Raw genomic sequence first — 25,616 nt, 5'->3', positions numbered from 1 at the left:
GACACACCGCCAGAGGACAGAACTGAAGCTAGAGCATTCAATGCGAAGGCATCTCGGTACACGCTCATCAACGATAGATTGTACAAGCATAGATTCAATGTACCGTTGCTGCGATGTATTGACCACAAGGATGCAAATTATGTTCTGAGGAAAATACATAAGGGAATTTGCGGAAACCACATAGGGGGCAGATCTCTAGCTTACATAGTGCTCCGCCAGGGATACTACTAGCCAACAGTTTATGATGATGCAGCAGATTATGTCCACAGATGTGACAAATGCCAGAGATTTGCAGATATTCTACAAGCTCCACCATAAGAATTGAACACTCTGACAAGCCCGTGGTCGTTTGCGATTTGGGGCATTGACCTTATTGGCCCATTACCTCAGGGAAAATGGGGTATTAAATTTGCGGTAGTTGCTGTTGATTATTTCACCAAGTAGGTGCAAGCCAAACCACTAGCAACAATAACGTCGAGCAGGCTGAAGGATTTTGTCTATAAGAACATAATTTGTCGGTTTGAGATTCCCCATACAGTAATAACCGACAATAGGAAGCAGTTCGACGGCGAAGATTTCAGGACCTTCTACGAGCAGCTCAGCATCAAGAAGAGTTTCGTTGCCATCTATCGGCCTCAATCCAACGGATAAGTAGAGGCTATGACTAAAGTAATCAAGCACACCATAAAGAAGAAGCTTGACGACCTTAAAGGGAATTGGGTTGATGAGCTGCCAGAGGCTTTATGGTCCTACAGAACAACCACCAGAAGCTCGACGGGCGAAACCCTATTTTCTTTATCTTATGGATGTGAGGCGATGATCCTGGTTGAAGTAGGAATCAGTTCGTTCTGACGAGAAGTCTTTGATAAAGAAGCAAACGAAGACCTTCTCCACCTAAAGCTAGACCTGATCGAAGAAAATCGGGCTAAATCTCAGCTAAAGCTCGCCTCATATCAACAGCTAGCTAAGCGATACTTCAATACCAAAGTTAGAAATAGAGATTTTGAAGTGGGTGATCTTGTCCTTAGAAAGGTCGTCCAGGGTACTCAAAACCCGAACTTGGGGGCACTTGGGCCTAAATGGGACGGTCCCTTCAAGATATCCGAAAAGCTCGCATCAGGGTCCTTTCACCTAGAATGCCTCAACGGCGAAACAATAATGCGAGCATGGAACGCCGAGCACTTACGAATGTATTACCACTATAAGACCATTCACGGCCAAAACACTTAATTAATAAACAAGGTACTATTCATTGTTTTCTTCGATTCATTGTTAACATTTTAAGATCGTTAGTGTTTTACTAAATCATGACTTAAGTGCTGATATTTTAAAAACTCGAAGTCAAGAGTCCAGGAAAGGCAACTTATCTTGAACAAGCCATGCCAAAATCCAACTCATTGAGGGTGAAACATCTCTAAGTCGACGAAGTTAAACTTGAAATTAATTTTAAGGAAAAAACACGTTAAAGGAAATCGGTTTTAAGCCGGCAACCAAAGAATTCGAAAGGGACAATAAGTCTAAGATCGAAGTTTATTATCGCATTAGATTTCCTCGCAAAAACCAGGATTAAAAATCTCAAATCGATAGGGTTAAACTTGGAAAAATCCAAGAAAAAGCACGTCAAGGAAAATTGGCCTTAAGCTAGCGACGAAAGCATGAAAACGACGACAAATCTAAAATCGATGTTAAACGTCGCATAAAGATATTCTCGCAAAAATCTGAAAAGCTCCTAAAGAAGTGAGCTACGCACAACTTGGAGTAAATTCGGATCCCAAAGTTCAACTAGGACGAATTAAATGGCTTCGCAGAAATATAACAGTCATTGCTCGAAAAAGAAATGATGAAAATTTTTCTTTCATTAATTGAAGCTCGATTACAAACGGGCAATTATAAAAAAACCAAAACAAAAATAAAACAAGGAATTCTTCAGGCTGATGGAGGAGCCGGAGGCTCATCCTCGACCTGTCCAGGAAGGTCGACCCTGAGGAAGAGATGGTCTGTCAACAAGGGGAGTAGTGACTTCCACTCTAAGATAGGGAACCTCAGCTGGTGGCATCATGTTCAGGGGAATTAGATCCTCGATCTGGAGCTGGGGCTCGGCCTCATTCTTGCCTCCTTCGGCCTCTCCTTGGTCCTCGCCCTCTTCCTCGGACTCATTAGAGTAAACATAGGTCTCCCCCAAGCTTCGACCCTCATCCTTTCAACTTCCTTCTAATAAGCTCGGGGAAGGAAAGAGAAGTCAATTGAAGGATGGGCTTTCCCACAATTTTCGGACAAGGAAAACTGATGTTTCCCAAGCCTGAGTAGTAATTGCCTCGTTCAGTTCGTCAACCTGAAGCTTGAGTTGCCTAGCCTCAGCTTCGGCCTCCTAACGACCTTCCACCTCTTAGCCAAGGTCGAGCAAAGTCTTTTTGGATTTGGCCTCCCAGCTCGCGACAGCTTTCTGAGCCGAGGATAGCTTAGAGTTCAGTTTGTTGTTGGCACCCCACTGCTACGCCAAAGTCTCTGCGACCTCTGCTGCCTTAACCTTCGCCTTAGCCTGAGCAGCCTCGCCCATTTTCAGCGTGTCAAGGAATTCCCTTTCCTTGACCTAGAAGGTCGCGACTTCCCCCCTAAGTCGCTCGAGCTCCACAAGCTTGGCTTCTTTCTCCTTCTCTGCAATCTCGTCCCTAACCATAACATCTTCCTTCACCGTCTCCACAGCCTACAATTTTTGGTGGTTCACCTCTAAAGTGTCATTGCAATTAGGGTGAGCACGGGTAGCGGGTAGAACCAGAACCTATGGAACCGGAACCGGAACCGACACTATGTGGAACCTGTTTGAAACCTGTTTTGGAACCTGTTTTAGAACTTGTTTGGAACCTGTTTTTGAACCTGTTTGGAATCTGTTTTGGAACCTGAACTGCAATGAAATATTTGTGAAATGTGAATAATTAGGGGTTTCTATTATTTTACATATAAAAAAATTTAAAATAGAAAAAGTTAAATTTTTAAAATAACCTAATTAAATAAATATACAATTATACTTATTACATATAAATTACACCATATTAAAAACTTTAATATATTATAATATATTAATATTAAAGTTTTGATTAATTAAGTGAATAATTGGAATTATGATCCAATTAAAAGTGTTTTAAATTTTTAATGTTATTAAAAGAATTATTTTTTAATAACATAATATATTTGATTGAATAATAATATATTTAGTTATTTACTTCAATTATCAAGTTCTAAGTATATCTAAAGTAAATTAGCAATTAATTAATTATATATGATAAATTGATAAACATTAATAAATTTTATTACTAGTTAAATATCATACTTAATCAATTATAACATTACATTATAGTTAAATGATTACTTAATTAATTATAGGTTTATAACATTACTTAATTGATTTATAGTATAATTAATTATAGCATTACATTAATTGATTACTACTTAATTAATTGACATATAAGTTATAACATTTAGTATATTACTTAATTAAATAATTAGAAATTTAATTAATTATAGCATTACATTATAGATTTATAGTATAATTACTTAATCATTATAACATGTTATTATAAACATTAATACAAACTTAATTAAATGATTGAAAATTTAATTAATTATAATATTACATTAAAGATTTAGAGTATGATTACTTAATTCACTATAACATTACATAATTAAATGATTACTTAATTGATTATGACATTATATTATAAATATTAGTAATTACTAATTTACTACATAAACATAACACAATACTTAATTAAATGATTAGAAATTTAATTAATTACAACATTACATTATAAATTTATAGAATTAATTGTAACATTACATTATAATTAAATGATTACTTAATTAATTATAACATTCTATTATAAACAAATTAATTATAATATTATATGAAAGATTTATAGTATGATTACTTAATTCATTGTAACATTTCAATATTTCATTATAGTATGATTACATAATTAATTATAACATGACATAATTACATGATTATTTAATTAATTATAACATTATATTATAAATAAATGATTATTTAATTAAATTATTAGAAATTTAATTAATTAAATATTACATTATAGTTAAATAATTACTTAATTAAATTATAACATTATTACATTACATTATATTATGATCACTTAATTAATTATAGTGTTACATAGTTAAATGATTACTTAACTAGTTATAAATTTATAACATTACATTATAAACATTAGTAATTTATTACATTATTATATTACTTAATTAAATGATTAAAAATTTAATTAATTATAATATTACATTAAAGAACTATAGTTTGATTCCTTAATTCACTATAACATTACATTATAGTATGATTACATAATTAATTATAACATTACATTATTAAATAATTACTTTATTGATTATGAGTTATGACATTATATTATAAACATTAGTAATTACTAATTTACTACATAAACATTAGCACAATACTTAATTAAATGATTAGAAATTTAATTAATTATAATATTACATTATAAATTTATAGTATGATTACTTAATTAGTTAATTAATTGTAACATTACATAATAATTAAATGATCACTTAATTAATTATAACATTCTATTATAAACAAATTAATTATAATATTATATTAAAGATTTATAGTATGATTACTTAATTCATTGTAGTATGATTACATAATTAGTTATAATATTACAAAATCAGATGATTATTTAATTGATTATGACATTATATTATGAATATTAATTGTAACACTACATTGTAAACAACTGATTACTTAATTAAATTATAAGAAATTTAATTAATTAAGCATTACATTATAGTTAAATAATTATTCAATTAAATTATAATATTATAATATTACATTATATTATGATCACTTAATTAATTATAGCATTACATAGTTAAATGATTACATAATTAGTTATGAATTTATAATATTACATTATAAACATTAGTAATTTACTATATTATTACATTACTTAATTAAATGATTAAAAATTCAATTAATTATAACATTACCCTATATATTTATAATATGATTACTTAATCAATTATAACATTCCATTATAAACATTAGTATATTAATTAAATAATTAGAAATTTAATTAATTACAACATTAAATTATAGATATATAGTATGATTACTTAATTCATTATAACATTATATTATAGTATGATCAAATAATTAATTATAACATTACATAATTAAATGATTACTTAATTAATTATGACATTATATTATAAACATTAGTAATTTACTAATTAACACAATACTTAATTAAATGATTAAAATTTTATTAATTATAACATTACATTATAAATTTATAGTATGATTATTTAATTAATTATAACATTACGTAATTAAATGATTACTTAATTAATTATGACATTATATCATAAATATTAAACATAAGTAATTAATTAAATTATTAGAAATTTAATTGATTATAACATTACATTATTGTTAAATAACTACTTAAATAATTATAAGCATTTATAACTTTACATTATAGTATGATCACTTAGTTAATTATAATATTACATTATATTTAATAATTACTTAATTAATTACAACATTACTATATTACATTATAAACATTATTAATTTATAATATTAAATTTACAGGTTATGAGTTACATTGGACACAAATGAATGAGTAATCAAATTTGTTAGGGGTGTATTTGTAAACTTTTATTATTTTTGTCATTTTTTAAACTAATAGGGGGTAATTGATTTTTACAGGGTACCGGAAAAAGAACCGAACCTGCATTTTAGGTTCCGGTTCCTTGAATTGAAGAACCTGCATTGTGCGTTTCGGTTCTGGTTCCTTTTTTTGGGACCCTGCACTGTGAGGTTCCAGTTTCGGTTCCCTGGAAATGCAGGGTACCAGGAACTGCTCCCCCCCTAATTGCAATCCTCATACAGAATCTGCTCGCCATGGCAACCTGAAAAGATGAGACAAGGATCAGCAAGAAGTAAGAATAACCTACTAAAAAAAAAAAAAAAAAAAAAGGCGTAAACTATAAGTACCTTCGTTGCGTACCTACAGGTTAAAGTCAACATCTGGGAGGGAGACGAGTCCCTAACGGCTGTGAATGTTTGCGGGTGACAAAATCCTTGGCCGCTGCAACCCCAACACCAATATGGTCGGGAAGTTGGTCGATCAGCCCATCAACTGCAGCTTGGACCGCTTCATCTGTTTCCTTTTTCTTTGGTTGGGACTACGTGTGCATACGAGTCGAGTAGTTGCTGGCTCGAGCTTGGCTAGGTGAGACAAGGTGTGAGCTCGTCGAGCTCCAGCTTTTGAGTTTGAGCTCGGCTCGGCTCGTCAAGTTTCGAGCCGAGCTCATTTGCATAACTTTTGTCTGTAATTCACAGCGTGTTGTAATGGGAAATTAAGATTAGTTTTCACAGCATTAAAATTTATTCTAGCAAAGCAATAACCAGGTCCTTGTTGAGTTTCACTTTGTACAATACAAAGAATGTACTCATAATCAAAACTGTTATGCCTAGAAAATCAAGGGCTGACATGGGAAGTCACGTGGTGGAGTGTGACCTGCTCCCGTTAGAATGGTAAGCGCACATCAGGTCTGCCAAACGCTATGGAACTCCCACGTGTCCATTTCCGTGCAATAAATCGCGTGAAATCAGCTTGGGAAGTGGGCAATGGGACGTAAAGCCGGATTATGTCCTGACACTCACACCAACCCATGGATTTAATGATAATTACACACCTTCATCTCGTTATAAAAAGAAGAAGACCCCTTCATTAAGGGGATTCGGCCATTTTTACACTGGAACTCTCTCTCTCTCTTGAAAACTTTGTATTTACTTTTCCTAATCATTTGTAAGTCAGTCTGCTGTTGCGACCTGACCCACAATACTAATACAAATCAGTGGACGTAGGACTTGCTACCTTAGCATCCGAACCACTTTAAAAAGCTCTCATTGCATTTATTACACATTTTCTATCCATAATCACGTGTGTCTCTTGACCAATCAACGTTACGCACGTGTCGATTAGTTGGTGTTAGAAACCCCGCATCAACAAAAACAAAGTTGTAATTCCAAAAGTGTCTGTGAGTATTATTTTGCTATAAAATACCACAAAGTTTTGCAACGTAATATAAAATCAATAGAAAGTGAGAACAATTCAGTAATTTGTTATAGATATAATTTATATGCTTGTCAATAACTGTGTGTCTCGATCTTAATCAAACTTAAACCACTCAATCAGCAGTTCTGAAGTAAAAGTAAAAGTAAAAGAACCACAATCAGTTTCAGACTGTAAAAAAGTAGACAAAATTCCATCTTCCTTCTGGTGTTATGCCTTTAAGCTAGGCAAGTTGAACCTTAAAATATAACCCATATGGTGGAATTCAAAGTTGACCACAGGGTAAGCATATTACATTTTTATGTCTGCTCCGATTTTCCTTTGTGATGAGGTTGATCCAATTATCAAATAATCAGAAACTTTAGACAAAATACCTACCGAGAAATAAATTTTTCAGACCATCTTCCTTCATCAACACCCTTCTTCAACATCTTGTGCACATGTGAAACATCCCAAATCATTGAAATTTACATACAACAAACAGATTATATTCAATTTTCAGAAATACTAACACATTACTGCCTAACCCAACAACCACAAAGTATGTTCAATCTAGTTCAACCCAGCCTTATTTGATGATTAATTAGATACCTATGAACCGAAACAACAATTCAAGTAATACAATCTTTTCAATTTTATAGCTTCTTTTTCTTTAAAAGGTTTAAACTAATAGCATGAACACAACATGAAGTAAATTATTTGAAGTTAGAAATGATAAAATTTATAGAAGTAATGAATAAATAATGCAAGTCTTTTCAAGCTCAGTAGTATACTCATTTAAAATTCATAAGCTTATTTTGCATAATTTTACTAAAATGTAAAAATCTACCAATTTGCCAATACAAAAGATGCCAAAATTTGTGGATCATGAAGCAATACCATCATTCTTATCATGTTATAAAGTCAGATTAAGGTTATAAATATCCACAAAGTCAACTAATTCAAAGTAAAATAAACCGCAATAATAAGGTAACAGAATAAATTTGGAAACACTGTAAGAAAGCTCACGAACAAAGAAGAATTCCAAGTCAATAAAATTCAATACTTTGCATCTTAACATACAAAGACTGATCAATCCAAAAAGAAATAAAACTTTTCATAATTATGTGCATAAGGCACTCACCATTAATTCATTTCCATGCTATTTATAACCATTATTCCCTATTTAAACCCCCCACTCAAAGCATCTCTTCACTCACCAGACTCCAACTCATTTCCAAGAAACAACAATCAACAATCACTTTAATAGTTTAACTCATTTCTCATAAAAAGTTCAACATTTACTATCACTAACCTGTCAAGATTCCACCAAAACTTCATAGGAACGGAAGTTGAAACTGCTCATTTGTCTTCTCTTTCTAAACAACAAAAAGGAAAACAAATTGTTTTAGTTTTAATAATGTTAATAAATGACCAAATTAATACATAATTTTAATAAAATGGACTATAGAAGTATGAAACTTACTTTGTAACTTTTCTTGACTCCATAGAGATCGCGACACCAATCACCACCACAGAGTAGCACTTGCACAGTATCGGGAGACAACGATAATCGATAAGTGTCAATAACTCGACTCCCTGCACTAAAAGTTGCCTCCGACGCACCGTGGTGATTGGAATGACAAGTATTTCATGAGCCATCGTAGATAGAATGCGATAGTTCGTTTGATTTACCTTCTACCAATGTAACACATCAAATGAGGTATCATCCTCATTCCATAACAAACATTTCTCCTCTAGATAACGATCTAACTCAGATTTCTCATATTGCACCGTTTGAGTTGTCCTAACAAATTGGCAGAACCGTAAACTAGTACGTTTAGGGCGTTGCACATTGTCTTGCTGAACTTTACTGATTTCTATAGGTGGTTGACTATTGGAAGATTAAGTTTCCGTTGCATATTCCTCATAAATCTCATACAAGGCAGCCTGCACTTCATCAATTTTGTCTTGTGCTTCTTCATCAGGATACATTTGTGGGTAGGCAAATTGCAGTAACCTCATTTTCAACGTCGGATCCAATACAGCTGCAATTGCCATTACAAAATTGCATTCCCCCCAATACTTGTCAAACTTTTCTTTCATCTTTCCCACCATTGACCGAATGAAATCATCATCATCAGAACACTTTTCATCTAGCAACTCTTTTATGTCAACAATTTCTTGCAAAAATAAGTTGGAAGTGGGGTACTCACTCTCTGATATGACATTAGTTGTTGAGTTGAAGGCTTCCAAAATCTCACACACCTTCTTAAATTTTTCCCAATCTTCATCTATTGGGGCAAAAGTAAAGTTATTATCCAATTGAACTAACATTGGAAGCACATCTTTGTACTGAATTGCAAGTGCCAACATCTGATAAGTAGAATTCCACCTCGTTTTGCAATCAAATATGAGTTTCTGCTTGGGCAACTGCAACATCTGAACAATCTCTAAAAACATAATTACTCTAGTCTCTGATTGCTTGACATACAAAATACAATCACGTATGTCTTGAATGATGGGCTTAATTTGGGAAAGCCCATCCTGAACCATGAGATTCAATATGTGTGTCGCGCACCGCACATGAAACAACCTCCCACCACACATTAGCTTCTTGTTTCTTTTTAAAATCTCCCTTAAAATCTTGATTGTCGCGTCATTACTTGAAGCATTGTCAATTGAGATACTGAACACCTTGTTCTCAATTCCCCATTCAATTAAACACTTATGAATAGCGGCAGCAATCTCAACACCAGGTCGAGGAGCCAGTATATGAACAAAATTGAGCACATGCTTCTGCAACTTCCAATCATTATCAATAAAATGTCCGGTGAGAACCATGTACTCAAGCTTCTGATTAGAAGAATTCCATAGATCAATTATCAAACTAATCTTGTTAATACTCTTAAGCAAATTAACCAACCTCTTCTTTTGTATCTCATACATAGTCACACAATGTTGTTTCAAAGCAGTACGCGTTATCTTCTCCCATAGTGGCATACCACATTTTTGCATCATGTTAAAACCCTCCTCCTCCACAACTGTAAATGGATGCTCGTGCAGGAGCACCCAGTTTGCAGCTAGTTCCTGCATCTTACTCATATCAAACTTGGCATCTGAAAATGCAAGTGCAGATTGCATTGAGATATCATCCGTTAAACTGGCTGGCTAAAAAAATAACAATGTTTGCGTCTGACTACCTATTCGCTTCAAACATGATTTCAAATGTCTTGCAAACTGAGTTGTGCTCTTGGTCTCTGTTATTGCGAGCTTTGCCTTACAATGAATACACTCTCCCTTTGTAGAACCATCCAGTAGAACTATCTCTTTAAATTCATTCCAAATTGTTAATGTCTTTGGTCGCTTTTTCCTCTGAAAAGGATTAACTTGCTCCTCGTCAGTACGAGGGGTAGAAGCATCAACACCATCACCGGGTGTGCTTGTGGGTGTGGCATCATCATCAGACCAGGTTTCAAAGATATCTTCTACTGGTTGCATTCATGAAGTGGAAGGGTGTGTTGGATTGGGGGTGAATGACGGATGCTTCATTAGAATAAACAAATCCCTCTGCAAAAAGAATATAAAGTTAGAATGCATCGTTGTACCAATTAAAATTGATTTCATTGCATAACATTTACGATAAAAGTGATTTGGCAGCAGTGAGTTAAGATATAAATTTAATAACAATAAGATATAAATTGATGAAGTTAAGCATAATACCAAAACATTGAATTAATCTAAGCCTTTGACAATCAGACTAATCTAATGAATAATGGTTGAATTTTGGACATGATTTATGGTATTTATTACTATGGTTTCTTTTTTACTTGTAATTTCTCCTAGTTTCTTGAAGAGGATAAGCACTGGGTATATGACGCACAAAAGAAACAGCCCATGTTGCTTTAATCAATTACTTTATTTTTCACATGGTTTAAACTGAACCCGTTAAACACTTAAAATACACAAGTCATAACCCAGTCACTGTAAATGGTTGGTTGTAAGTTGTAACTTTGAATGCGAAATTATGAATTCTACTAATTCTAATGAAGGTTAATTTGGTAGCTCTGATAACAAAAGGAAACATCACCTTCATTAACCACAAGACTATAACAAAAAGAAACATCACCATCATTAACCACAGAACATTACTTCATTACTCACAGGATTATAACAAAAGACATCACCTTAGTAACCACAAGACATCACTTATATCTGCATTTTTATCATAATACACTTCATTACCCATAGGACTATAACAAAACACAGCATCTCTAATTTAAACACACCATTAACCACACCATACAACACATTACTTCATTACTTCCAAGACTTTAAAAAAACACCTTAGTAACCACAGCACGCCACTTCATTACCCACAGAACTATGATAAAGCACATTACTTCAGTAATCTCAGCACATCACCTCGCAATACTGCATTATCCTTCAACGTGTTTCCAGATCAACTCATTGATTAAAAAAAACTCAACAACACTTCAACAACAAGCTAATGCAGTAATACTCCATCAGGTCTCAACTATACTACCATAACCTTAACATTTCAAATACACCATTTGTTTAACACCACCAGATTTCAATTACATCACTACTTCAACTATACTAACATATCATATTCACCAGTCAGCAAATTACTCACTACTTTAGCTATATCACTAGATCAGATTCACCAATCAGCAAACAGGTATCATGTTTCCATTCTCTGTTTTATTTAACTAATAAGACAATTTTCTTGGTTGAAAATATGAATAAAACTCCAATGCGCAACTTCTTTCAAATTCCCATCTTCAATTCATCTTAGCTAACTTCCAGAGGATGACGACGAGGTTGATATAAGTGGGGCTTATTTGCTAAAGAGTTTAACATTTTAATTTAATGGTCATACTATTTGAACACAGAACTATAAGATTTTTCACATAGGAACTGCTACATAAACACAGAACTAACCATAATCAAACAGACTTACCTGCTTCTTTCCTTGCTTTCGAAGACCTAGCTTACTTAGAAGTGAAGAACGGAAGACGACAATGGCTAATGTTCCAGCTTCGTCGGCATCTGCAACTTTGTGGTGTGAATAAGTGAAGACGATAGTGGTTGGCTGGCTGATGTGGTTTACAATTTAAAAAGTGTAGATGATGGTGAAGATGACGATGGCTGATGTTTCAAAATGATCTGAAGATGTGAAGACTACGGTGGCTGATTAGGGATTTTACGACTGAGTAGTGGTAGTTTTGGGGGTTTTGCAACTACTGTAGTGAGTGTTGTGGTTTAGTTTTCATTTTAGGGTAAATGTTATTTGAGGCGAGTTCCCACGAACGATCGATCCAATAACGAGCTGAACAACTCGACTGACGACGAGCTTCAATAAAGATCGCGAGCAGCTAGATTCGAGCCCCAATCTGCTCAACTATTTTTACGAGCTTCAACTTGCACTTGCACTCGAACTCGTCATCTACTCGATGATAATTGAATTGAGCTTCCGCTCGTCACGAATCAATCTTGAGTAGCTCATGAGCTACTCAGGTTGACTACACCTTTAGCTGGGACGAGCCAGGTTTGCTCACCCTAGAAGCACCTGCCTCGCCAATAGAAGCATATTTCTTCTTGGCCAAGCCTAAGGCCGCCAGCTTGCATAGCGACCTCTTTGCCTGAGCCAATTTGCTGCTCGAGTGCTTTATTTTTTCCTAAGCCTCCAATTGGTTTGGATGCCTTTTTCGCTGGCCTCTTTTGGGGCTCCGTAATGCTTTTACTGCCAACTGCCTTAGTGGCAATTAGCGTGCTTCTTCGCGCTTGGGCCTCCCCCAAGCTCGCCACCAGCGCGCTTCGAGCTGGTAGTTTTCGTAGGCTGCTTCATCCCTGAAGTAGTAGGAACCTTTGTAGCAGTCGCGGGGGCAGCAGTTTTCTTCTTTTTCGGCCATAATTTCTGCAAGGGAAAATAGGCAAGAGAATTAGCAATCTCTTTTGCACGGGAAAGCAAGCGCATGCAAGCAACAACTTATCTTTCTCCAAAAGTGCTAAGAAATTGGTCTCGTCCCGACAGAAGCCGTATGTTTTCAGGTGAGAAGCATAAGAAGCTCGTTGACGTTGTGCTAATTGTCCGAAAGATTGCTAAAACGCTGTAGCCTCTATAAGCTCGCTGATGGAAGATAACTCTGCTCGACGTTAACTGCAGAAACAAAACAGGACAGTCAGCTAGAATGTACAGCTTGAAAATAATCCTCGCACGTACACGGGAAGCTCAAACCTTAGTCACTTCTGCAGCGAAGACACTAGTTTCCCGAGCTTTGTAGAAAAGAACTGTGAATCCTAGTGTGGAACTTTTTTTGGAACATCGATTAGTTCGTTAAAACGTACTCTCCTCCCTTTGAAAAGGTAGTATGTCTGATCTTGCCCTTTTTTGAGTCTCTCCAAGTGGACAAGCTCTTCGACGGATGGCTCGCCCAATTCAGCGAACATGTACGCGATGTACATTGCGATAAAGATCACGTAAGAGTTGGTCATTAGTTGAAGAGGAACAATGTCAAATCCCCTCAGTACGTTATTGATGAAGTAATGCAGGGGAATGGATATCCCAAACTTAATGAGAGTCTCGGAGGTTGCTACCCATCTAGGTAGGGGGTTCTTTCGAGAATATTGCCCTGGAACCATCGAGTTAAGTTGTGGTGTGTAGATTGCTCTTATGCGTTCAAGATCCCCGAGGGTAATCGATGATTGTGGTTCTCTTCGTAGCCTATGGATTGGAGACGACGGAGATTGGACTAGCTGAATCGTAGCACGATCGGACAAGCTCGCAGCGTCGGGGTTCAAGCTTCGAGCGAAAAATTCTTCAAAGACCTCGGAAGACACATCCCCAATGGGTGTCGAGCCTACCAGCGAATCGAACATTCGATCTATTGTACGACTGCTAGACGACAACATGGTTGTAACTCGACTCAATGTACCTGAAAAAAGAAGCAAACATGTGTTCGAGCTCGAACAAATCAGCAGCCATTCCACACTTGCTTCTAATTTAGGCACCCGAGATAGCTCACGCAATGCGGTGAAAATACACGACCAACTTGAGACTGCCAGAGATGCACCAAAAAAACCCTACTAAAACCTTAAAACATCCAATATGACCACTATAGTAGTTACCCTTGGACACAAAAATCAGAAAAACAAAAGAGAATAAAGGAGAGAAGCCTTACCAAAATGGGGAAAGTGTTGAGAACTCGTGAGAAAGACCACCGCGATGATGTAAGAGCAACAGTGGAGAGCAGCAAGAGAGTTAGAAAAACTTTTAGAGTGACTATTTTGAGGTTTTTCGCCACCTTTTATAGTGGTTTGTATGAGAGACGAAAAGGCGGGGTTTAATCGTGGTTGCTGACTTAAAGTCGATCTTCACCCTTCATATATCGAGCAATCTCGACCCTTGGACGTGGCTACATGTCGACCATCCACGAGAAGCGACGAACCATCAAATTGCAGTAATGATAACCGTCGCTACACATCGCCTCGACTTCGTGCGTGAACAGTTGTCGTCGTCCACACGCGACGAAATGCAACTGACAAAGGTTGCCGCATTTAATGCGACATGACCACGTGGAAATAACTTTTATAACCCGACTTTTCATATTCTAAATTTTGACAGGTACCATAGGGAGTAAAGATCCAAGTTGTGAGGTACGTCAGCCAAGCGTAAGATCAACCATAGGAGCCCCTTCAGACATGCACTCAGAGATTCACTGTTGAAGCTAAGCTTGGCATCAAATAGAGCAATAGTCTTCGAAGCTCGAAGCAAGCATCGAACACTAGAGGGCAAATGTTGTGTATGGCTTTTACGCCAAGCTCGGGCCACCGCGAGGATATAGCTCAATCCAGAATGAGCTCGGCAATAATCGACCCAACGTAACTCTTCAGGTTGTAACTCAACCCAGCATAAGCTAGTCACGAACAGTTCAATGAATCATTCAATCAACATCCAGATTATTTCAGATCCTAGGTATTACGGGAATGACTCAATCAATAGCAATCACTGCGCAATCGCAACTCCAAATCACTAGGGTATCGAAATTACAATTAAGATCAATTGTAATCCCCTAAATTTTGCTTTTTCTCTATACAAATCTTGTATAAAAACCCCCTCGAACGATGAAGAAGGGGGATTTTTTGAGATAAGAATTGCATTGTAAGCTCTCACCGAAAATATAAAAAACTCAGTGGACGTAGGCTGTTAACCTCGCCGAACCACTTTAAAAATCTCTTTGTTTTTAATTCATTTCGTTCATATTCATTGCTGATTTTCACTAATCACGCACACATCGGTTCCAATCTCGACAAGGTCGATTGGATCACGCTGGTTGGTGCAGAATTTTGTATCAACAGTTTGATAATTCAATCCAATGATTAAGTTTTACATATGGAAATAAGATGAGAATAAAATTTGTTTAAAAATTAAAAATTTAATCTCTTAAAAAATTAATAAATACATTTGAATAAAATAATAAATTCATTAATTTTAATTTGAAATTCAAACATAAAAACTCTTTTTCTAGCTTTAAACATAGAGCATCTTCATCTAAGTAAAGAATTAAAATAGATTATTTACTTATAGGGTGACCAATTAAACTTGTCAAAAATATATAGTCCATTTAAAGACGGAGAGTACCGGATCCCTTCATGGTGCCTTTTTTTTTTTTAGTTTAAAGTTGTTAAACTAGAAGGAAAAAAAAAGGTGATTTTTTAAGTTTAAAGTTGTTAAAACTAAAGTAAAAACAAAAAAGGAATGCGATTTTTAGCCTTCATCAGATTGATAAGTATCTTCCATTACTAAATATACCTTTATTATATTTTAAAAAACTCTTTAAACCCAATTTGATTCCAATATAGCTAGCTTAATTAGTTTATTTAGAGGTTTTGTTTGTACGTCTTTTCCTAATTTAAAACTAAATTAGGGTTTTTTTAACAAGACTTTTCTCCATTTTAAACTTAATCAGGGTTTGTTTACAGGACTTTTCCCTAATTTTAAACTTAACCAAGGTTTCTGTTACATCACCTTTTCCTCAATTTTTTAATTAGTTTTTTCTTTTTTTTGTTTATAATGTACCCTTTTTTTTTCTCAATTTCAAATTTACATATTTCAACAAAAAAATTGAAAATTAAATATTTAATGTAAAAGAAAAATATTTCAATGATTTAAAAGATTTAGAGTTACGGTTTATATAAGAATTAAATGTTAAAAATTAAACCAAAATATGAAACAAGTTTGTTTATAAAGGTTTAAACTATCAAAATAATAAAAAAGGGAGATGATAATCAATTTGGTGGCGATTAAAAATCACTTCTCAAAAAAAAAAAAAAAAAAAAAAAAAGAATGAGGGGCTACAAGGTATCCCCAATTTATTAGGGTAAGGTTAGATCATGAGAGTAGGCTAGGGGTAGGGAAACAGAGATCCACATCGTACTAGAAATGCTGAAGGCCCAACACAAGATCCTTGATTTTTAGGTTACAGTCAAGCCCAGGAGAAGGGTACCTTTAATTGCCTTCTGGAGTTCTGGTACATGCTTCAGAAAACACAACTCGGCAAAGCAGCAAGTAGTCAGACAATCCTGCCACTGCCACCGCTTCTCAATCCTCAATCTTATCATCCGTTTAATCTCAACAATTTTCTAAACTACTGTTAAGAACGAAAATGATTGAACAAGGAACAACACAAACCAGTGACGATCAAAGCAAATTCTGATATGAAAGTCATGTTTTTCTTCATCAAGGTCAAAGAATATCCAAAAGTTACAGACTAAAGAGCTAATAATTAGGATCTACAAAACTACAAATTACATACAGTCATTTAAATCTCAGACGAAATAACCCAGATAGGTCTGTTGATGATTCAAATAAAGTACGTAGCTCCTGCATGACCAGTCTTAGTTTGAAGATCCACAAATCAATTTCCAATCACTCGCTGATCTTCAACAACTTGAGGCGTTGCACTGTGCGAATGAAATTTCTGTAAAACAACAACACGCCATAAATTGAGTTAGAAATTAATTACCGCAAACGATTCAGTTGAAATAAAGAAGTGCTCGTAAATTAACTGTTAACATACCTCCAAGGTACATCTTGAGCATCAGCCAATCTCCTTCCTTATCTTGATATGTGAGTTTATAATGTTGGAATCGTCATGCCCTGTTATCAGATAGCCAAAAATATAGAACTTGTTATATAATTTATCTTTCACCAAATTATTAAGTTTGAACATATTAAAGAAATGAAGGAATAGAGAATTTAGCATAGCTACTTACAGACGCAGAACATGCTGATCAGGTGGTAGTGAGCGTTTCAAAAAATCGTGCAGGCTTAGGTCATTTTCCTAGCTATGGCATTCCCTCCATCTTCACCTTCACATACATGGAGTTAGACTTCGATTGTGCACTGCGACTGCCAAAGCCATATTTTTCACAGCCTGATTGTTCTTGGGCTTGGCTTGGCGTCCCTGATCTTGGTGCCATATTTTCTTTCTCCAGGTCTTAATGGGTGGCCACCCCACTACACATCTTCCTCAGCCGCCTGATAAATAAAATTATTAAACTATTGTTAATTTCCAAGCCTTCTGAGGGGAGATTCTACATGATTAAATGAGAATCGCTCTTTGCACAAAAGAAGAGAAGACGTGCAAATAGATGACTAAAGATTTAGAGAGAGAGAGAGAGAGGAATACTTGTTGCTGTCAAAAGAAGAATGTTTTCGAGGTTTTGGGGTCGTCTTCGTCGTTGGGCTCGTTGTTCCAGTGCAATAGAGGCAGTGTTCGTGGCACCGTTTTGTCCTTTTCAAAAGCCTCATCAAAGCTGCGTTTTCTGTAGTTGCTGCAAATATCATTAGTAAAACCAAAGCTATGGAATGATGGGTGAGAGCCCATATTCTCCCTAGGCTCGTAAACATAAGCATTAAGGTCGAAACCCTTGACAGCAGTGCTTGGAAGAGCGAGACCCAACTGAAGCTCCATGTGTATCATATATCCAAACAACAATCAAACAAAGATGGCACAATAAATTAAGGAAAGTCGAAGAAGTCGTCTTGTGAGAGAGAGAGGAGGAATAGAGTTTTGGGTTCAAGTGATGCGGGTTTGTTGTTAATAGAGAGTATTAAGTAGAATGTTGTGGGCGTGTTGTGAAAATAGAGAGAGAGAGAGAGACAGACGTAGAGAAAGAAGAGGGGCGGGGTGGGCGGGTAAGGAGACAGGTTGCAGGCAAGAGTTAACAATGGTAAGGTGGTCCGTGTTATTGCCTCACTTTTGGCCGACCCTTTACCCCCATTGTTTTCTGTTTCCAACACAAACATCCACGCGCATCAAAGCAGGAAGTTTTACGCGTTTTTTCTTTGAGTAATGTTACCATCATTTACGGGAGTTTATCGAATATGTGCACCGCATAATTAACAAAATCTTAATCATTAATTGATATTAAATTAAAATTTCAATAATCAAGATTTTATTATGTTATTTAATATAAAATTTAATATATTATCATTAATGATCAAGATTTTATCACATATATTATCGACTGTATTTTTTTTTTCTTTAACCTTAGTCATTTTCACTTACATTCATGTAGTAATAATTCTTACGAATTTCTGATTTCAAAAGTAACCGACACAGTAAAGATTAGATATGGTACATAGTCGAAAATCTTATGTTTCAAAATTTTTACCTGGACAGGAAAAAAGTGGAAGTCACTTAGATCAAAAGTTAAAAACCAGTCACTGTTGTGGATTACACGTTCCCAACATCGGCGTCAATGTGATAAACCTGTTGTTGAGTGGACCAGTAGAGATTAAAAGCATGTTTACAGGTGTTAGGTTAGAGAATTGATAGTCAAACTAATGGGGTATGTGGGTCCACCACAGCCCACAGCCACTTGAATATCTTTTGAATTTGAAGTCATAGACACGTCTGGGTTCGGATCTTTTATGACATTTGCATAACCATTACGTTTCCTTTTAGTCGAATCTCTCTACTGCCAATTAAAATAATACAATATTAAATTACTTGTTATAACATGGACTACTGTACATCCACATTTATAGTGATGAAAAGACACGAGCTTAGGCTTAGGCTTATAAAAACAAAGGTATCCTCGAACGCCAGGAATACCCAATTTCTTTAGTCACTTTTTTTGGGTTCCTTTTTGTCTTGTTTTAGTTTTGAGACAGAGAGATGAAATATTAGCCTAGACAACGAAACCAAACAGCAAAATATGTCCCTCTGTCTTATCCATAATAAAGAAGATACTAATTAAAAAAATTAACAAAAAAACCCATGTCACTATGTCTATGTGCCTTGTTTTTGGTCTTTAATTAATTAATTAATTAATTATAAGATACAATGTAATTAGAGGATGATTTTTTAAACAAAAGAATCTAGCAACGTTGCCCCCCTTGACACAGAACAAACTGTCCATGTCAGTGGCAGGTTGAACAAGATATGGAGAGGCATCACTCCCATGTCACGTGATGTAGAGGCAAGGCCACGAGACAGTTGGACCATATAACACGCACGTGGCAGTACATGGGTGCCACCCACATTCGAACATTGGGTTTGCTGTCAAGCTGGTTTGGTCCAGTACCATCCCATTGATTAACCCAAATCAGAATTTGACAAGTGTATTGTTAATTTTATGAATTTCTAGTGAAACAAGTGGAAAGGTAACGTTAAGAAAGTAACAACCGAAAAGAAAAAGGTGGTTGAGTGATGACTTTAGAATCTGATTGTCGGAGAGAGGAGGTTGATTTGGTTATAATTATCACGTCTCAATTAACTTGTTTGAATATGATGGAATTACTATATTTTGCAACACACGTGGGGGAAGTAGGGTCAGTGGTAGTTGAATTAAGTAAGATATGATTTTGTCGTCTATGAATCTACAATTACCAACAGGCAGGCAGAGATCATCGTCATCATGCACCTCTGGCTCTGTACACTCTCAAATTCAAACCACTGTTGGTCCATCCTTAGCTAAATAGAAAATGATGTTTCGTCAAATGAAGATTTACCAGTGGAATCCAGCTGCATCTCTAACAAAGTAAAGAGTAAAGATGAGGTAATTTATCATCTTCAAACATCGCATTCATTTTGAAATTACAGCAGGTTTCCCATAACCTAAACTTGACTAATATGTCATATTGTTTTAGTTGTTGATTTTTATGGATGAGAACAGTTGTATTTCATGGAACAAGACTACAACATCTCAACTACAATCTCCTTCTCCTTCCTGCTTCAAAAGTTAAGGAAATATTGAAAAACATGGAGATAAGCATCCAACCAAACAATCTCAATACTATACACTTGTACTTTCATCTAAGGAACAAGGGCCGGGTAAAATGGGTCCAGGCCCAGGAAGGAATCCACTACCATTAGGGTGAGGAAAAGCCCAAAGAGAATAAATAAAAGTGCAATGAACATGAGAATTGTAGCAAACATTTTCTCTCTAACCAATTTTGCGACTAAAGGGGCTGATAGACAGATTCATAGGGCCTTAAATAACAAAAATCATTGACACTATAAGCCTACAAAGAAAATTTTGTTTCACCATTGTATTGACAATGTAATTCTCAACTTCTTCGACTTACCTCTGATGAAGTGGATTTAGATACCTTAATTTCTCAAATTTCAGACTAAAGTTTTTTCTTTTTTAATCACAAATCACTCTATATGGTTTGTCATTGGATATCTTTATTATTTTCTTTCTTTTTAAAAACAACACTTACTAAAATTAAGTTATAGATTGAAGGGTGGTTTGTCGTCTGTCTGCACTCTGCTGTCAAACAGTAAAATTTCTGATCCGACTGTATTTGAGCAAATCTTAGTGGGGGGTTTATGAAATTGTTCGAGATAATTTATAAATAAACCCAGTCATTTCATATCGTTTAAATTGATCAAACTTGTTTTATCTGTCTCCAAACTTGACGTTAAAACTATATACAAAGCACATCTTTATTTTTAATTTCTCTAGATAGTATAATCGAACTGTAATATAAAAAGCTGCAAAAGAACGGATGCTATATGAAAATTTATAGTGTAGGTTGAAGCTGAAGTGAAGAAGCACCATTTACCGACTTTTCTTTTCATGTAATAAAATTTGGGAGGCAAGGCTAGGTGGGGGGGCTCCGCCATCTCCTTTTACTTTAAAGCTGTGTTCAATATACTTCATATAAAACCTTCAAATGCAATTAGAAAAAGATTGAACCATTGGAATTTAATTCTCTCTCTCTCTCTCTCTCTCTCTCTCTCTCTATCTATCTATATATAATGTACAGTTGAATAATGTAACATTATAAAAGCTCTAATCCACAAATGGGAAACAATAATAGAATTAATGTCAATTCAAAGTGACAGATTTCAGAAGATTGCCCATCAATAATACTCATCATAATCACAATTATTGACCGAAATATTAAGAAAGAGAACAAAAAGACAACTTTACAAAAATAAGAAAAAATTACTTTGGAACAAAGCTTTAAGATGTGTTTACAAGAAGAAATTAACGTGATCAATACTGGGTAAAGTAAGTAGATTGAATGGTTGGTTTGATGAAGAAACAGTGAGTTGGTTCATGTGATAATATGGGGGAGAAAAAGGAGAAACTTATAATGTGAAAGTAAAGGAATCGTGATCTAAAGTACTACAACATGCCAGCTTAAAAGTGATTCATATCTAATTTTTCTGTAGCTAGATACCTTCGTAATGCGTGCATTTCATATATAGTTTTCTGCAACCACATCACTATCCTTATCCCTATTCCAATTCAATTATTAATGCTAATTAATTTTGGGGTTGGTGGGTGTTTTTCATATTCCATGCATGAAATGCATCGAGAATATATATCAGAATTTGATGTTTGATTGGTGTTTTTCTAAATAATTCTTTAGTAAATTAATTAAAAAAAAAAAAAAAAAAAAAGTAGTTTGTAAAGGTGGGATGTGATGTGAAATGTGATATTGAAAGCAGCTTTAATCTTCTGTAAAAGGAAAATATTGGAGCATGAATATTTGATATTGAGGGGATGAGTATGAATTGTAGTCCACAAAGGGTTTGTCTTTTTCTACGTCTACTTAGCTGTTCATTCATTTGGTTGGTTTCTTTTACTGAAGCAGAAAAAGGACATGAATGAACTGTTGGACAACTTTACATTGTGATTATGACTGGAAAAGCAAATTATTCTCCTACAGAATAATATGCAACACAAGTCCTTCCAAACTAGTCTCAGTCTCCACCATTTTAGTAATTATTCTACTTCTTCAAACCAAGTTCAATGATTCTTGTTCCTAACATAATCCTGTTCCATTCACTTTTAAGTTTCATCGGGAGACACAGTATACATAAGAAAGATAAAAGATTGATTAGGATGAGACTCCATTCACGTGATTCATGTTGTAAAATTACAACTGCTAATAAAAGTGTCTTTAGCAATTAGCATAAAGATATGATAATTAAACCTTGGATTATGGAAGTCACAACTGACAAGAACAAGATGATGATGATAATGTGGCATGGAAATGGCAATACAAAACCCAAAGTCCAATGATAGGATATATGATTGTGTTTTGGCGGCCATCATCATGAAACACAGACAAACTTCTGCAAAAGGAGAAATTATAAACTGAAAAGCAAATGACTGGTGGTGGGTAGGGAAGGGAATCGGATCATTAATTCATTATATCCGAACAAAAACGATACTGAATATCTGAAAAAGTTAAGTCTCGTTATCAGTAGACTAGAATTAATACTCAGTCCCTAGCCGGACCTTCAAAATCTATATACAGGAGATTACATAAATTTAAAACTATAGATATAAGATATGCAAATCCGTTGTGGTGGTAGACTGGTAGTACTAAAAAAGCTGCACCATTTATATTATCATATATAAGAGTGTGTATGTATACAATTTTGAGATAGAAAGATAGTGCCTTTTGATTCTGATTTGATACCATTACGTCGATCCACAACAAAATAATTTGGTCAGTCAAGCGGAAAGCCCTTCTGAACCTAACCAAAAATACTGGATTTCAATGCTTGTTTGCATTCCATCTTTGTTATTTGCGGCAACTGTTTCAATAATCAATAATTGAGTATCACAGTTTGTATATATCTTCTGTCTCCCTCCACCTGCACACATCCTATTAACTTACATTTTTAACTCTCGTTAATAAGAGTTATCTTCTATATTATGAATAAAAATTACCATTTCATATATCCTGCACAATTGAGAGTAACTTCCACTGAAGATTATAATAAAAACCACTAGCCAAAGGAATTCAAGTCTCCTATCACTTAAATCATAAAAACATTCTGGACTTTAGTACTGTTTAAATTCATGAATGCAATGGAATTTAAAAGAATTTTTTATACTGCTTTTTTTTTGGGGGGGTCAAAAAAGTTATTGCAATATATATATATTAGTGCAAAAAGACAAATTAAAAAGATTAAAAGTTTGAAGCAAACCACATATGAAAACGTGACACTCATGCAAAAGCAGCTTGGAACTCAGTGCCAATTCGCCATTGATTGAGGGTATACTCGTGCGTGTCGAAAAGCCACCACTGATGAGTGCCACGGCCGGCCCACGATCCACTTCATATCAAATTCTTTCATAGATTATGCCTTCTGTAGAGTCTAGCTAGACGTTTGAAATCCTATATACTTACTGTTTGATGGACCATGAATCCAGGAACATGAGAATTAAGACGAGTTGTTAGCAAGCTAGAAAATATTATGGAAGTGGAGCCCAGATTTTGCTTTGCTTTTAAAGTGGGGTAAAGCTAAAGTTGAAGCAAAACGGTGCCCTCACATCAAATATCCTTTTCACCGAATTAATGGTTTAATTGTTTAATCGTGCTTCGTACTCATGCACGAGTTGAGTTCCTGTCCTGCAACTCTACAATTCTCTTTCCTATATAACCCACTCTCACGTAACTCTCTCTCCACATCCAATTGAATTCTTGTGTAACTGAAAAAAAGTAGAAACACTCATACAAACCTAATGGAAAATAAACAAGTGAAGAAACAGCCTAAAAGAGGTTTGTGGAAACCAGAGGAGGACTTGCTTCTCAAAAATTATGTGGAGACACATGGTGAGGGCAACTGGGCGGCTGTATCCGAGAAATCAGGTAAATGTAGTAATATGTATCATATATATATATATGTGTGTGTGTGTGTGTGTGTGTGTGTGTGTGAGGTTCTTAGTTGTAATGACATAAAGATTAGATATACATACGCTTGCATTAGCGTCGTTTTGTTGTTAAGTTGTGTCTTGTCTGTGTCTACGATCTTAAGGTTTGATGAGAGGAGGGAAGAGTTGCAGACTAAGATGGAAGAATTACTTGAGACCAAACATAAAACGTGGTGGGATGTCAAAAGAGGAAGAAGACCTTATCATTCGAATGCACAAACTAATTGGTAACAGGTTTGTACTTCCATTAATAATTACATTACTTTGCTTGCAAAAAGCTTCTCCATAGTAATATATATACATCTTCGATCTGTTTGTGAAAGATTTTATCTTGGCGTTCAATTTCGTATTCTTTTCTTAAATATATATAGATGGTCACTGATAGCGGGTCGACTTCCTGGTCGAACGGATAATGAAGTGAAAAACTACTGGAATACGCATTTGAAAAAGAAATGCCGTCTCGGCAAAAGAAAAGCCATTGAGTTAAGCTGCCATCAAATTGGGATTGACAACAATAACAACAACAACAACAAGAAATTGCCTCAACTGTGTGATTCTCAACAGAAAGATATTGCTCAAGGAATATCGGAAGAAGAGAGTAATAATTTGACTGACACAACTACAGGAAGCCTTAACTACGACACAGAATTATGTGGGGTGATGATACCTCCCAATAATGGAGCGTTTGTCTTTGATGATGAGCCTTTCATTACCTACTTGGATTCCTTTGTTCTGTTTGAGTGCATGGGTAGTGAGGACACATACTCACAATCGCAGATGGGAATGGGTATGCAATCAATCATGCCTTAGTATATGTGATGTGAACCTTTCATTATGGACCCTCCCCTTCCTTTCAGTGGTAGGGGCCGCTGAGTTTTCCAAGGTTTGCAGTAGCATGTGTTGCTTTTTTCCTTCACCGACACAGTTGAGGTTGCATTATGATATATTGTTAATAACGTTTATTACATACTTGTGTAAACAAGTGCTTATCCCACACCCATTACACTTGTCAATCAATCTTTCTCCCTCTCTTTCTTTTTCTCTCTTAGATATGTATTGTATTGTATGTAACGTGATGAATTATACTTCTATATTTCAATGAAAATTGGGTCCAACACTCTTACACATCCATATCATTATGAAAAGTGGTAAGAGAATGCATCTACTACCCTCGTTACAAAGTAATAAAGAAGGAAAAGACAACCCGTCACGACAATTACCAGCTCATTGTAGTCCATCTGCGGAAACGACAACCCACTTTCCAGAGGAATGCGGGAACCTTAGAAATTCAATGGAAAAGTCTTG

At 35.1% G+C, this 25,616-nt stretch overlaps 1 protein-coding gene and 1 pseudogene across 1 annotated transcript; one reads left to right on the top strand and one right to left on the bottom strand.

The window, feature by feature from the left end:
• The window catches only part of LOC116143185, a 31,109-nt pseudogene extending 12,902 nt beyond the window's left edge, over window positions 1-18,207 (bottom strand).
• A 5,907-nt stretch (window positions 18,208-24,114) lies between these two features.
• On the top strand, window positions 24,115-25,405 carry LOC116143270 (transcription factor MYB82). The gene is made up of 3 exons (XM_031428726.1): window positions 24,115-24,249; window positions 24,416-24,545; window positions 24,683-25,405. Exons 1-3 carry the CDS (start codon window positions 24,123-24,125, stop codon window positions 25,119-25,121), a joined length of 696 nt encoding a protein of 231 aa, XP_031284586.1. The 5' UTR covers window positions 24,115-24,122; the 3' UTR covers window positions 25,122-25,405.
• Window positions 25,406-25,616: the final 211 nt, after the last annotated feature.

This window comes from Pistacia vera, unplaced genomic scaffold (genome assembly GCF_008641045.1).
Source record: "Pistacia vera cultivar Batoury unplaced genomic scaffold, PisVer_v2 Contig427, whole genome shotgun sequence".
NCBI classification, from domain to species: domain Eukaryota; kingdom Viridiplantae; phylum Streptophyta; class Magnoliopsida; order Sapindales; family Anacardiaceae; genus Pistacia; species Pistacia vera.
Note: the sequence above shows the minus strand (reverse complement) of the source record. Positions and strands in the feature narration are given on the sequence as shown.

What these genes read in the sequence shown, in the direction of transcription:
- LOC116143270 (XM_031428726.1), top strand. Translation starts at nt 24,123, where the DNA reads ATGGAAAATAAACAAGTGAAGAAACAGCCTAAAAGAGGTTTGTGGAAA. An exon ending in GGCTGTATCCGAGAAATCAG is followed by an intron (nt 24,250 to 24,415) that starts GTAAATGTAGTA and finishes TACGATCTTAAG; the next exon opens with GTTTGATGAGAGGAGGGAAG. An exon ending in CACAAACTAATTGGTAACAG is followed by an intron (nt 24,546 to 24,682) that starts GTTTGTACTTCC and finishes AAATATATATAG; the next exon opens with ATGGTCACTGATAGCGGGTC.